Here is a 15189-nt window from a genome sequence, read left to right as displayed (position 1 = left end):
ACAAACAAGTATACACGATAAAAGAACAACACTTGAAACATAAATAAACTGTGTAACTAAGGAAACCATTCCTAAAAGTATGCAGTGATAGAACAGCCAACTAAATGTTTGATTAGAAAATTTCATAAAACAATAAAATTCATAGAATCTGTTGGTCCCAAAATTCGTTTAAAACAAAACACACCAGTTTTTTCACAAAAAGAATTCGAACATCACAAACAAAGTTATGTTGTTCTTGGAATATTCAAACAACTCTCGCACATAGTAAGCGAATAATAAATCACACTCGAAATTGATAGCCCAGTTTGGTCCAACAGTGACCATCACTCTCCATGAAGAACAAAAATAGAGCTTACAATAGAGTTGTCCTAAATGCTGCCTAAAGAGCACACGCCTTCTTCCTAAGGTTGCTCAACTAGCCATCTATACACCCAATCTTACCTACTCTATTTTCCTGTCATAAAGCTGTTCATTATCCCAATTATTCTCTCAACAATCTTACCTCACTCTTTGCTTCTTCACAAAACTATATGTTCTCTATGAACAAAATTCACATCGCTGATATAATCGGCACACAAGGTAAAAATGTCAAATATGAAAATAAGTTATTCTAAATAAATCCACTCCACCATATTTTGCTAATCAAATCTCTTAAAATATACTTATTTAATTCAATCAAATCCTTTAAAATCGAGTTCCTTTCGGTATTAATCAGCTTGGGTCACAACAAATAAATCACTTGTTTCATGTTGATGGGGCCACAGCTATCCACCAGTATCCATATGTTGATTGGACCAACTGCGGACAACGTCAACCAAAATCCATTTATCAACAGAATTCATATTAGAATACAGTTCGTATAACTCATTAATAACTAAAGCAAAGAGGTGAATTCATTGCATCAAGCCAACTATTCAAAACAGAATGAAATTAAACTTAAAACAAATATCGCGCATTCTGAAGATAAAATTTAAATGGACTCATACTGTGAATTTTCGTTCTCAGACAATGAACAAAACGACGAACGAAAAAAATTTAGCCAATAGTACTGTGCTCCCAGGTGATCTTACTACTTAATGTGAAGAAGACAGAACCTGTTTTCACAGAGAGTTCGAAGGAGTCGTGTCGAGGCCTAGGAACTTATATACTGAAGCGAAGGTACATGCAGTGAGATCAGCGCTGAGATTGTCGGTGGCAGCGTTTAGGTATTGCGAAAATTGGATAAGCGTAGCTTCCCTGCCCTGCCCTACCCTACCCTACCCTGCCTCTCAATCGAATCGAGCATACTTCTGCTCCTGCTCGAGGCGCAGCCATTCGTCTCTGTCGGATTATGGAGCTCTAGCCAAGTGTGCGTCGTGCTTGCTCAAGCTTTGTCGAAACTCGCCTGGAGCACTCTTGATAGTAACTGCACGTTAACAAATGTAATAATGGGCTGAACCTCACTAATGGGCTGAAACAGATAAAAACAGTCCATGGACTTGGCCCAGCTTGACTGACTTTGCACCGGATGCGCCTCGCCGGCACCGTATGTACATACAAGCAACAAGCGAGAAGAATGAGAAAGAATTTGATTTGTGCGCTGTGTTATGTTAGTGTGATGGTTTGCCGATTTCGTTTATTTACTTGAGAATTGGTCTGAAGAACAAGGTGGGGACTGGGAGGGAATGGGGATCTTGAGAGACCAGAAGCGGCCATCGTCGTCTTCTTCTTCGGCGACTTCACCCTGTGCTCATCTCAGAACTGCCTATCACAACTGCTTCAACAGGTGAATACCCATCCGGTCCATTGGTTCTGGGTGGGTTCTTGATTTACTTGTTGCTGAGTGTCTGATTAATATTCGTAAAGAAGATGATGATGGTCTGGTCTGGTCTGTCTTGCCTTTTGTGACTAATAAATAGAGCAGCAACAGTTGCTGTTGAATGTGCAGGTGGTACTCGGAGAAGTTCTTGAAGGGTCAGTGGAATAAAGAAGAGTGTGTGTCTCAATGGGAGAAGTACAAGGAGTGTTTGTCTGTAAGCTACTGCTACTATTATTACTATTATTGCTACAACCTCCAAAGAGTGTTTGCAGTTGATTACTAATGCATTGGGTGAGATATGAGAGGGTGAGGATTTGCTTTACCCTACTCATAGATTCCTTCCTTAATACATTCGTGTTTTTGTGGTTTGGCCAGCAACATTTGGATGACAAGCATCTAAGCAGGTTCTTGGATGCTGATGGCGTTGTGGATTTGAACAACAAAGCAGACTCTCGAAGCTAACCACATCAGTTCCTTCCTATTCATGAATTTTGATCGTGTGCTGTGTGGTGTTGTTGGGATGGAACGCAGGATGAGCAATTGCTTCTGCTTTTCTGAATTATGAGGAAATCACAAACCTTGAGAGCAGCAGCTCATCATCATATATGGAGGCAAGCTTCTCCACAAATTATGATAATAAAGTGTTATAGCCTATTACACTTGCTTTGCAATGATTGATTTTAATCTAGGACCACCGAGAATATTAGGTTTTTTTCTTGAAAAGAAAATGGGCAACCATCCACTCTTCTCCATTGTTGTAGCCAAATAGTTCTGCAACTGCTATGAAAAAGGTTCTCCAATATGCTGTCCATTTTACAGCTGAATCTTTTCCGTAAGTGGACTCCATGATTGGCTTAATGGAGCTCAAGTTCTGATCCATTCTCTTAAGCCATTCCTCACTGAAATGCAAAAGACAATTCTGGCAAAAGCAAACAATCTTAGGTTTAAGTTTAAGAGATGAAGTTAGCATCCTAACCTTGTCTGTGCATAATGCTTTCCATTCACAAGCCAATGATTCACTATAGACACATCCTCCTGCCAGCAAATGATGGGAAGGTATTGGTAACATGCTTATATATAGTGTGTATTTACGAGCTGAGCCTAAAGTCACCTGAAAATAGAGTAGCAGGTTCGCCGAGGGCATTGTGCCTCCAGAAAAGAAGTACCTAGTGATCCAATCATCCTCCCCAACATCCTGCGGGGCAATGTACAAATTTGAAGTGCATTGATTGAAAAGTTTTAGTCTCTACAATTAAGATGCAGAAGATAGATTACCTCAAAGTGGTAAGCAAATGCTTTATGGCAAAAGTAATGGACAAATAGAAGGCCATCTGGTTTCATCCACTTGGATATCTTCTTCAGAAGATCATGGTAGTTCTTCATATGCTGTGTAAAGGAAATTTATGACCCTGGCATCAGTAATTAATATATGAGTGTGAGCAATAATAGGACAAATCAGCACCTCAAACATTTCAATGGAAAAAATTCTGTCATAAGAAGCTTCCATATCAAAAGTGCTGATGTCTGCAACAATGATATCCACATTCTGCAGCTTAAGATCCCTGACAAAAAAAAAATGAGTTGAGGTCAGGGTAGATACAAACTCAACGGATTTTGATCGAGGAAACAATGGCAAGCAAACCCAATTTACAGAAATCTAAATAAGAGTCGGTGAGTAGGATTAAGTCTTGTATCCTTGGCATGCATAGATTTACGGGTATACAATGCCTGGCGTATGAAAAAAATATTTCTAGAACCTGCACCGCTCCTCGATATGCGCTTTCTGGGTTATTGAATTGCAAATCCCTGTAATCGTGCAATTGGGATACTTTTGTGCTACATAGAGAGAAAGAGATCCCCAGCCACAACCAACATCAAGAACAGAATGGCCATCATTTATTTGTGACCTCTCACAATATAACTCTAGCATTGCCTTCTCAGCATCATCCAAGGTGCTCGACTTGTCTGGAAAGAAGCAGCAACTGCACAGTGATGCAAGAGCAGTTCGATTCATGGAAAATACTTGCATCGTTAGGGTTTTATTAAATGCAAAAGCCAAAGTGCTGTAGAATGGAATTTATCCCAGAAAAGATCATGTACAGCCAATTTGGTTTGTAAAGACAAAGTATTGCCTGTATTTAAGATGCTCTCCGAGGACAAGCTTGAAGAAAGACGTTTGAACTTCATAATGCTGAGATTTTGGCTTTTCCGTGTTGATTGCTATGGGCATTTCTTTCAGTGCTGCAAAAAAGAGAAATGTTTAAGTTATAAATTATAATCCAACCCGTTCGATGCGTCAATACCCGACAAAGACTCGATCAAATAGAGGAGACTTTTACAAGCATACAAGAAAATGGATATTTCGAACAAAGTAACGCATCATCAGAATCAAAAAGCAACTATCGCAATCAAACAATCGAAAGCAGCAAGTTTCCACAGAATAATAATCCAGAAATAAAAGTAAATAGCTATAAGCTATAGTTGACCAACGCACAATGCGCGAAGTGAAGAAGGTCAGATAACTGGATCTCAGCGGATGGCCGGTAGCAGGAGCGAAGGCGACCGGCGAGCAGGATTTTCGTCAGGCGGCGCAGGACGGCGTCAGGCAGCAAGTTCCGCTGAAGCATACCAACCATGAAGCGAACTGCCGTGTTGTAAGGCGAGTACAGAAGCGAATCCCAATTGCCGCCGTTAAGTGCGCCATCGCCGACGCTGGCCGACATGTCCAAGTACAGTAAGAGGTAAAAGTGGGGCGCTCCTCCGTTTTGGGTTATCTAAACCTGTCCTGCCTGGATGACAATCATGTTATAGATGACTACAAAAATTGACCGACAAGACAATCCGATACGAAATAATTTAATTTGGATCAAAGATTTCACGTCGATGATAATACGACAATCCTATTATAATATATTAATATTAATTAATATATTTATTATATATATATAATAATTATAATTTAATAATTTTCTCATAAATTAATTTAAACTAAGTTCAATTTTAAATAATTTAATCTAATTTAGGCTCAACCAATAAAAACTAATATAACAAAAAAAATATTTACTTTGAATCAAAAAATTCGACTTAATTATATATACGGGTTAACACGAGTCAATTCGAACCCGATAAGATAATAAATGGGTCAATACAAACAGTATTCAATAAGATACGAACCCGACACGAATTAACCCATTGTTAGCTCTATAGATAATACTCTTTTGTTACTCCAATCCAGTATGGTCTTATATTTTTACAATCCTATAAAAAAAATGAAAAAAAGAGCCAACAAATGTCATTTATCATCTATATATATTTTAGTAAAATTTATTAATTAAAATATAAATTTATTGAATTAATTATATAATATATAACATTATAAATTATAATTATTTTTTTAAAAATATAATTTTTATTTATATTTAAATTCTTTTTTACAAAATTAATTTATATTAATTATAAATAAATAAAATTTATGTTTTTTTAGTAATATTCATATTTTATATATTTTTATTATTATATAAATTTTAAAATATTGAAATATATTTTTTAATTATATATATTAAATTTATTAATATTCCTTCTGTTCCGTAGTATCAATTTACATTTTGTTTAATATTAAAAATATCTATTATATTTGCATAATTTTTATATAAATATTATTATATTAATATTAAGTATTTTGATTGATTTGTATTATATTTTAATATAATAATTATTATAAAGATCAACATTAAAAAAAAAAAAAAAAGTGAGTAAATTTACACCTTATTAGAAAGTATTTGTTAATTATATAAAAATAATAAAATCGTACGGTAGCTATTAAACATAATTTATACTAATACTACTAGGAATAGAAATAGATATTAGTATAATATAAAGTGGGAAAATCCCTTGCTAACGGAAGAAGGAAGTTCCTTTTCTTATGTATGTGTAGTGACGAAGTGAACATGAACGGGGGATTGCTAGCATAAATGTCAACACATAGAGGGAGAGAGCGCAATTTCTAAGGTAGAAACTCAAGAGGCAGTGAAATCTGCAATTTGACGATCTACACAAGAGTCCAAAGTTGGATGTACTGGGCATCCTTCCACTCAGCCCCAAATCCAATAATATCTTCCTCCTCCCCAGCTACACCCACACTCGCACCCGTCCATACACACATCAAGACAAAAACAGCGATGAAGCTTGTTCCACATTAACTACCTCTTGATTCAATTTGTGTAAGTTTCAAAGATATGTTTTCTTTTCACTTTCGTAGGATTTACTCGTTTCGTGGCCGGATTTTGCTCGATCTTATGCGTTAGCTTCATTTTTGGTCCGTAAACTTCTGGGTTTTTCGTTTTATTGTTGTTAAGTCAGCTGGCCGGGTATGTAGTTGGTTTTTATCGATGTATTTGTGTGTTTCATTGCTTAATTGTAGCTGCTGTATCTTGTTTCTCATGTTATACGTTGAACTGCAACGAAGGATTTCGTTAATTTTTATTTGGTTGATTTTCCCAAGCAATCGAAACGAGGAAGGAAATGAAGGCAAGAATTCACGCAAGCACACCTACTTCATTTTTTTTTTTTCCTAATTGGCTATTGATGATGGGATAACTGGACATATTTTAAATTTCTGACTTATTTCATTTCTATCCTATTTGTGGTTTACTAATTCAAAACTTGCATACTCTTTTATATAGTTTTTGCTTCGGAAGTGACAATGATGCCGTCGAAAGTTGATTCTAGGACAGGAAAAGATGAGGATTTCAATAGTGAGATTTTGTTACGCGACATTGAAGAAATTAGCAAAGCCCTTTATTTGCCGCCAAAAACATTTAATTCATCATTGGAAGATCAGCCAAGTGTGACCACTATTACTGGTAATTTAGAATCTAAATCTAAAGTCAGTATGCAAAGTTTGTCGGATAAGGATAAGAAATCATCAATCCAAAGTTCCTCACGAAAGGACAAGAAATCATCAATATGGAATTGGAAGCCTTTAAAGGCCCTTATGCATTCCCGCCAGCATCGAATCAGTTGCTGTTTCTTTCTTCATGTCCATGCTGTTGAAGGGTTGTCTTCAGATTTCAATGGCCTCAATTTATGTGTTACTTGGAAGCAAAAGGGGAACATGTTGCGGACTCGCCTTGTTCCAGTCTGTGCTGGAATAACCGAGCTTGAGGAGACCCTTACGCACCATTCTATCATCTATGCACATAGACCTGGGGCCCATAATTTAGCTAAGTATGAGCCCAAGCTTTTCCTGCTTCATACATCTGTGATTGATCCACACGGGCAAGATGTTGACATTGGGAATCACTGGATTGATCTAACTAGGTTACTCCCACTTACTTTGGAGGAATTGGGAGGAGACAACAGAAACTCGGGGAAGTGGACCACTTGTTTTAAGCTTTCTGGAAAGGGTGAAGGAGCTGTGCTCAATGTTAGTTTTGGGTTTTCTGTATTGGATGGTAATTCGTATGATCCAAAATATTTTGTGAAAGATCCTCTTCCTTTGAGAGATGATAGTTCCATAAGGATGGATCATTCTACTGATTTTCATAGTAGTAGAGTCAACCAGTTGCATAAATTTGGCAGTGTCCCGACCATATCAACTCAAGAGTCATTCCATCAGTCAAAAGGCATAAAGTTTATTGATGGGGTTATCTTAAACAAGGAATTGGAGCTTGGAAAGTCAATCAGTTTACTATATCAGAAGCTTGAGGAGGGGAAGGTGCAGAATTCTATAGAATTTGACCTCTTTCATGAGACACTAGACACTGTAAATTCGATGTCTGGTGGAAACATGATGCATGCATACAATGACACAGGCCTTAATGTAGTCGAGCATGGTGTGGAAGTATCTACGGAGGATCAGGTTTGCACAGAACAAAACAATAGTCAAAGATTTGATAGCTCTCTTGTAGAGATAATAAATATTGCAGACATCTTCAACGAAGGTGATTGTTTTGATGTGGATGTTGAAAGGACATCAAAGGTTGATGCAAGCAAGCATGGGCAGAACGACAGTGCAACAGATGCTACAGAATCCAACTTCCAAAGCAGATCTGATAAAGAACCAAATGTTGAACTGCAGTCAGATTCCTGTGACATGCTGACACCTAGATCAATTCATTCGGATCCTGTGGTAGACACTAACAAGTTTTATGAGCAAGCAAATTGCACTACAAGCAAGTGTGGTTATGATGTAATCAATTCCACTACATTTGTGAACTTGGATGATGTTGCAGAATCTATAGAGAATGATTTTCTCAAAATGTTGAACATTGAGCAGAGTCCGGTTAACTTAAGTTCTGGTGGAAGCTCTGAGTCTTCCAGTAAGTACTTATTAGAATTGTTCAGAGAGGACAATACAGATTTTGAGGACCCCATCATTGATACTTTTTTAATGGAAGAGCAGGATACTTGCTGTCTGGTTCCCCATGGCTATGACAGACTGGAAAGTTCAGATGATACGGTTTTTTCATTTAGCCTTCAAACAACTGAAAGAAAAAACCATGTTAGTCCATCCTGGAAGGTGAGAAATGGAAGAAATGCTAAAATGCTTGAATACCAGGAAACTGAATCTTTAATGGAGGAGTGGGGTCTCAATGAAAAGGCTTTCCGGAATTCTCCTCGTGCCAGTCCAGGTGGATTTGGAAGTCCAGTCTATCCTTCAGGTGAACAGCCATTGAAATTACCTTCCCTTGGAGATGGCCTGGGTTCAATAATTCGGACTAGAGATGGTGGCTTCTTGCGGTCATTGAATCCCTTACTTTTCCAAAATGCTATAAACGATGCCAAATTAATTGTGCAAGTCTCTCCTCCAATTGTGTTACCTGCTGCAATGGGATTTTCTGCCACAGATATTCTACAGCAATGGGCATCCCAGGGGGTGGAAAGGATGTCTATACAATGTAAAGAATTGATGCATTTGGAAGATATCACAGGGAAAACCATACAACAAGTATTTTCAGAAACAAAATCTGGATCAGATGCCTCCACGAGGTCTGTTAATCGACTAACTGATACTTGGGTGCAAATTTTTTAGTTCATTTTATTTTAATTCTAAGAGCATTTATTAATTTTTTCCTTTTTACTGCACAGATTATCTTTGCTGCATGCACCAGAGATTGGGCTTAAGTCAATTGGTGAGAAAAAGGCATCCGAGGATCAACCATTTATTAATGTTCGGAGTTCTGATTGCCTCGACCCATCCACTAGTTCAGAGGATATGGAATCCGAGTATGTAAGTATCAAGAATCTTGTTCCTCTGGCCATACGGAATATAGAAGGACTTCTGATCGAAGGGCTAAAGATTCAGTCTGGTATGCAATGTAAAGAATCTCCTTCAAACATTTGGATCCAGTTTTCGACAAATTCAGGCTTGCAGGCTCTGGATGATGATGATTTAGTTAACTATGCTGTGACATTAGAGGAATGGATCAGGATGGATTCTGGAGATTTTGATGGCACAATTGAAACTGATAAAAACGTTTTGAAAGTTCTGGCAGCGCATTGTGCCAAATATATGGATCTTGACAGAGGCCAGCTTGTAAAGGAAGATCACAGATTCAACTTACTGGATGGAACATGTGGTGGTATTTTTGAGAACAACTTTACTATGGTTCTGAAAGTGCAGCTTAGAGATCCTCTGCGAAATTACGAAATGGTTGGTCCTGCTATGCTTGCTTTGGTTCAAGTGCAGAGGATTTACTCACCCTCCCAACCAGGATTGCAATGTTTCTCACCAGAGAAAAGTTGCCATGCAGAACGGGTTAGTCTGGATGATAGTTTAACACAAGAAGGGAATGGATTTCAGAAAAACCAAAGTTGTGGGGCAGGAATTCCACAGTTTAAAGTCTTGAATGTCCATCTTGCTGGTCTGAAACTTTCCCCTGCGAATGAACACCTATGGGGAACCAGTAGACAGCATCAATCTGGGGCCAGATGGTTGTATTCTAGTGGCAGTGCTAGGACCAACAGGCATCCTATTTCCACTTCCAATGCAATTGTAAAACCATCCATGGCAATAATGAGAAAGGCGTCGCAAAGGGATGTTTTATGGAGTATAGCTCCCCCATCTCAAGGTGAAGCTGTCCTGTGGGATGACCTGGTTGCACTGAATGTTCACATAAGAAACCCTGATATCATTTTTCCGAGTGAGGCTTCAGTTTACCAGCAGAAGTAAGAAGATAGGTTAGTCAATCTAGTTGGGGTTGTCCTCTTTGTTCAATATATACATGACATATGATCAGTTTGGAGGTATGACTGCCGTGTTGTAGAATCTGACCCCCCTTGGGGTTTGTTGAAGGCAGTCCAAATGTAACTAAACATGGTTTTCAGCTTAAATGATAAGACTTGCTAAAGAGTGCATCCATGTACAGATATGCAGAAATGCATCAGCAAATTTAAGCAACTAGGCTGATTCAAATTTTATCAAATTCTTATTATTTTTCATGATTTTTTAGATGGTGGCTCTAGCAAGTTGCCAAGTTTCAAGGGTTGAGAGTTGCAAGTGCTTCCTAATCAGCACTGGAAAAGCATTTCATGGATGCTGGTGAATCTGTAATAGTTTTGCTTCATCTGCGTTGTGGAAAATGCCTGTTATATATATACTTTTCTTGGTTTAGTTCTAACTTCTATTTTCAGAAGCATATAATTCAACTACTTAAAGTTTGGATACATGGAGGAACAGGGATTCTTAGATGTCCTGTGGGGCACCCTAAATGTCTATATCCTAAATTCTAACACAAAAGCTTTGAACTCGTTCCCCTCCTCCTTCATCAAATTCAGGAGTCTGGGACCAAATTTCAAAAGGTAATCTCACCCTTCCGCCCTCCTTCTAGGGGAAATATTGGTTACAGAATAAGGATGCTCGTCTTATTACAATTACTGAATTGATTGATCTTAGATTAAAGGCACCTGATGGTTGTGGATTCCCTCATATGTTGTTACCACATACTGCGGATCGTCTGTGTCCCGCTCAACTCTCTTCTTCACGGGGCACCCTTCCACCGAGCATTTGTAATAGTTCCTGCAGTTACATTGGCACACAGTTTGCAACTCCATGAGTTTTGCGACATGGAATATTAGCAGTGCTAAAACAACAGATAAGCATCGGTTGAGAATGATCTGGCTGGCAGTACCTTGGATTGGGGCTGTTCTTAACCATCTTCTTGCCATACTTCCTCCACTTGAAACCGTCGTCAAGTATCTCGATCTCTGACTTGGTTTTGAAGGCAACCTTATCCGCCCTTGCTATGTTCTCCCTTGCACTCTCTCCTAGTCCTGATGATATCAGAGACATATGTTAATTGGACAGTTTCAACATGATTATAGATGCATGCATATATTTGATGGTTTGTGTATGATGTTATCGATTACTATATATTGATAGTAGAGTAGTAGTACCTTGTTGGAAGGTGGTGTCGGCAAAGATGGCTTGCTGGGGAGTGTAATTGATAGGCGGCAGAGGTGCAGAGGAGGGTGGAAGGGTGGTGTCCTCAATCCACTGGTCATAGATGTGCAAGAAATCAGCAATCTCGAATGATTCCTGGAAAGCAGAGATGTCTGTAATGGGATGATTGCCAGGGCCAGGGCCAGTGCCAGCCATGATATAGTCAGTAGAATTAGGATATGATACGACAGTTGGGGTGCATTGGCCCATGTAAGCAAGCAAGCCAGCTTATGCGTATTTATATCTATCTATCTATCTATCTATTTATGTATAAAAGGAGGGAGAGCTAGCTCAGGAAGAGAGGTGTGAGTGGCGAGGGTGAGGGTGAGGGAGCTTCGTGCAATGTATAAAGAAGGTTCGTAGTGGGTGCAGATTGCTTATCAGTGGTGATGGCTATGGAACTGAGTGGGGACCCACCCACCCATTCATTCATATTCATATGATGTGCAGAGAATCGGGGAGAGGACTCGTGCGTCGACTTTTCTCATCTGCACTCCACGAATAATAATAATAATAAGAAAGAAGGAGAAGAAGAAGAAGAAGAGTCCTCTCTTCTCTTCTCAGCTCAGCTCATCTAATCTAATCTCATTTGGGTCCGAGTCTGAGCCTCAGGATTGACTGTTTGTTAGTGCCCAACCGAGCTAGCCAGCTTATCGGATCAATCCATCACTAGCATGCAACATCTCTTCCATGATCCATCAGAGATGGTCCTGGGCCGGGCCTCGCCCCGACCCGACGACGACGACGACGACGATACCTAGTCGTTGCTTAGTGTTGACATCAAAATGTTTATTTACTTGGGCCAATAATAATAATAAGAATAATTAAGATTGACTTGCTCTTGCGCTGCGCTGCGCGGCGAAGAATTCGGGTTTGTCACGGTCGTTAAATGTAAGGCAAGCAGACTTGTATTTGTCTGGGTCATCGTCTGGTCTGGTCTGGTCTGGTCTGGTCTGGTCATAAGCAGAAACAAAGTAGAGGCAATGATGAAATTGAATTGAATTTTGAAAGAGAGCAGAGCCCTGTCCTGCACTGCACTGTGACGCCCACCCACTCAGAATGTCCCTTAATTTTGCCTCACTTCATTCACTGCTGAAATTCTGTAGAAACATCAATCACCAAAAATAACGTACCAGTGCCAAACTAACTAACCACTACTTTTACGCAGACACTTGTTATATTTTTTATTCTCCATTATTCAAACAATTTATTTTTAAAAATATCTTATTAAATATTTATTTTTTCTATTAGTTTTAAAACTTTTTAAAAATGACCAAGTTTCTGTACTTCTCTCAATACAATTCAGAAGCTAAGAGCAACTGCAACTTTAAAATGAAAAAAATCTTCATATAAAACTTTACTTTGTATAATAGTTTTATTTTACTAAAAAGAGAGAACACACTCCATCCTCAAACATCTGTATTTTCTCCAATTTCTTCTCTACCAAAATATCTATTGCGACTAATGATCGATTTCATCGTATTCATTGTGCTTTTTCCACTACAAATTTCTTTTCCAAAACTCCGGGGGAGATTAAAAAAAATAATAATAATAAAATCGGCTCAATGTCACCACGACTACATGAGGCAACAAGGACTGTACACGTCCAAAATTATGCCTCTAGACCATGGCCGATGTCAATATGCTTTTTTGATGAATTTTATAAACTGGCTTTAAAATTTAGATTTTAACCTCCAAAATAAGACTACTGCTGTTGTCTTAAACTAGTCACATTGTGGCCGGTCATAGGCGTGACCACTCGGACCTATGCTTAAGGTCCAAAATTTTTGAAACATTTTTTTTTTTTTTTATCAAAATATATATGTTAAATTTTATTTAATTGTATTTAAATTTAAATTTAAATTTTAATATGATATTTTATTTATTAAATACTTGCTCCACCAATCCCGATTCCCATTCCCGTATAATAATCCCAATTCCCATTCCCATATCATTTCTATTAATTAATTACACAGCACATGAAATTAAAAAAGGCAAGAAATTTTCTAAAAATATAAGTTAATCCGTAATATATAAATAAGCAAATGTGCATATTTTCTAAAAATTAAAATTTTTTATCATTTAACAGTTGGAAGAAATTAGCAATCCAGGAACATGCTGGAAAAATGCCGAATTATCTATCTCTGGATGTGCATCAATGTTTTCTTTTGACTGATCTGACCGTTGAACCATTCATTCTGTTAATTATAAAAATATTGTAAGAGCAGTACAAATATAGTATGAGTGAGTACCCTACATTCACCTCATCTTTAGTCAGAGAACATAATATTTCAAAAGATGAGGTGAAACAATCTTACACATAATAATAATCTCATAAGAAAGCGATAGCATTATAGAGAATGCCAGGTAACGAGAAAACAGCTAGCTCCAGTATCTCAGACAGACAGACAGACAGGGTAACTAACAATAACAAGGAGATAAAAACAATACAATCATATCATACTTGTCTATCTCAGCACATCACACATCACACATCACACAGCACAGCCTTCATTAACATTGCTTTCCTTGTAACTTTTACCAGCGAACAGTAACAGAACCCAACACCATAGACAACAAACCTGTGGAACATTATATTGATTAACTAGGAGATGAAAGAATTAATACGTAGAATAAACCATAAGCAAGGTGAAACAAATTAATTAAACTACTGTGGTGAAGGAATTCCGGAGAAATCGGACAAGAGTTGGAGAGAGGGAACGAAGCAGTCAAGTTCACTCAACTCAGGTAGTGTGAATGTGAATGTGATTGACGATGATGATGACGGCTTTATAGTTTCCCAATGGGCCTAGCCCGCGCACGTGGGTCGAACCCAAAATAATAGATCACCAATCCACATCTTACAGGCCCAAACAAGTGTCTGTCAATAATGTGTATATTAATTAACACATTATTCATCTTTACACTCTCATCTCTAATTATGTGAAAAGAATTTAAGAAAAAGTATTACTTGAGAAAAGACAGGGCATATATACCCAAATTATTTAATATAGAGGCCCAAATAAATAACTATATATACAATTTCAGGTAGCCAACACATTTCAAGGCTGCTGGACCTGGACAGGCAGAGGCAGGCCCCTACCCCAGAAAAAGGTATGTATGTATGTATGTTCTGAAGATGCGATGCATGCAGTGCCGACGTCGTCTACGCGTAGATCCGTAGAATGGATAAGGAAATGAAATGGATGGGAAATGCATGTGTTAATAATTAATTAACAGTAATTAGCAAGCCGGGCAGGGCAGGGCAGAAGGGGCAGCGTCGTTTTCGCCGGCTTGATCGATCGATGTCAGTCAAGTTTCAATATCCATGCCCATTCAATTCCGCTCCTGCCCTACCCTACCTACCTACCAAATAAATACTCGCGTTATAAGCATAAACTAGGGAGGGAGGGAGGGAGAGAGAGGGAGACGAGCCACGCACAAGAATTCAATTCAATTCAATATTATGGATGTTTTAGGGAAACACCAATAGAAATGGTAATACATACTGATATGTATGCATGCATAAGAATTAATTAAGACTGAAGGTTTTCGAGGCGGGGCCTGAGAGTGAAGGGGAGGGGAGGGGAGTTGTATCTAACACTACACTAACACGTGCACGCACGTGACGACAACATATATATATATACACATCCCAGGCCAGCTGCTGCTGCTGCTGCTGCTGCTGCATGCACGTGGGAATGCATGCATGAGCATGACACTATTAGAACTACATTTATTAGTGGAGTCTGGAGTACATACTACTACTAGGAGTCTAGGACCGATGGATCATCCATCCATCTAGCTAGTTAGATTAGATCTGGTGCTGTCAGCTTCAGCAGACATCCATTCATGGGATCGATCAGGATGGAGTCGGAGATATCGGATATATGCATGGATTATATATTACGTACATGGTCCCAGCGAGGCCGGCCTCGCCTCCTATATG

General features: G+C 38.5%; 4 protein-coding genes across 7 annotated transcripts; 2 read left to right on the top strand and 2 right to left on the bottom strand.

Moving 5' to 3' along the window:
• The first annotated feature begins 1548 nt into the window (after positions 1-1548).
• On the top strand, positions 1549-2836 carry LOC127265615 (uncharacterized protein At4g33100). Its single transcript, XM_051295494.1, has 3 exons — positions 1549-1765; positions 1928-2012; positions 2174-2836. The coding sequence occupies exons 1-3, from the start codon at positions 1665-1667 to the stop codon at positions 2258-2260; spliced, it is 273 nt and encodes a 90-aa protein (XP_051151451.1). The 5' UTR covers positions 1549-1664; the 3' UTR covers positions 2261-2836.
• On the bottom strand, positions 2332-4581 carry LOC127265613 ((S)-coclaurine N-methyltransferase-like). The gene is made up of 8 exons (XM_051295492.1): positions 4293-4581; positions 3931-4039; positions 3556-3780; positions 3261-3360; positions 3074-3184; positions 2910-2993; positions 2775-2833; positions 2332-2697 (listed from the first exon to the last, which is right to left on the bottom strand). The coding sequence occupies exons 1-8, from the start codon at positions 4519-4521 to the stop codon at positions 2502-2504; spliced, it is 1113 nt and encodes a 370-aa protein (XP_051151449.1). The 5' UTR covers positions 4522-4581; the 3' UTR covers positions 2332-2501.
• Positions 4582-5746: 1165 nt separating this feature from the next.
• On the top strand, positions 5747-10385 carry LOC127265550 (protein PLASTID MOVEMENT IMPAIRED 1-RELATED 2-like). 4 transcript variants are annotated; one of them, XM_051295392.1, is made up of 4 exons: positions 6025-6325; positions 6481-8788; positions 8888-9979; positions 10252-10385. In XM_051295392.1, the coding sequence occupies exons 1-3, from the start codon at positions 6187-6189 to the stop codon at positions 9969-9971; spliced, it is 3531 nt and encodes a 1176-aa protein (XP_051151349.1). In that variant the 5' UTR covers positions 6025-6186; the 3' UTR covers positions 9972-9979; positions 10252-10385. The 4 variants fall into 4 exon arrangements, with proteins under 4 accessions (XP_051151350.1, XP_051151349.1, XP_051151348.1 ...); XM_051295393.1 differs by lacking the exons at positions 6025-6325; positions 10252-10385 and adding an exon at positions 5747-6018 and having other exon boundaries at positions 8888-10224; XM_051295391.1 differs by lacking the exon at positions 10252-10385 and having other exon boundaries at positions 8888-10224.
• Positions 10386-10408: 23 nt separating this feature from the next.
• Positions 10409-12007, bottom strand: LOC127265552 (probable WRKY transcription factor 59). The gene is made up of 3 exons (XM_051295395.1): positions 11195-12007; positions 10930-11071; positions 10409-10817 (listed from the first exon to the last, which is right to left on the bottom strand). The coding sequence occupies exons 1-3, from the start codon at positions 11448-11450 to the stop codon at positions 10691-10693; spliced, it is 525 nt and encodes a 174-aa protein (XP_051151352.1). The 5' UTR covers positions 11451-12007; the 3' UTR covers positions 10409-10690.
• Positions 12008-15189: the final 3182 nt, after the last annotated feature.

This window comes from Andrographis paniculata, unplaced genomic scaffold (assembly GCF_009805555.1).
Source record: "Andrographis paniculata isolate CXL003 unplaced genomic scaffold, ASM980555v1 Contig73END, whole genome shotgun sequence".
NCBI lineage: Eukaryota > Viridiplantae > Streptophyta > Magnoliopsida > Lamiales > Acanthaceae > Andrographis > Andrographis paniculata.
This window is presented reverse-complemented; position numbering and strand designations above follow the sequence as displayed.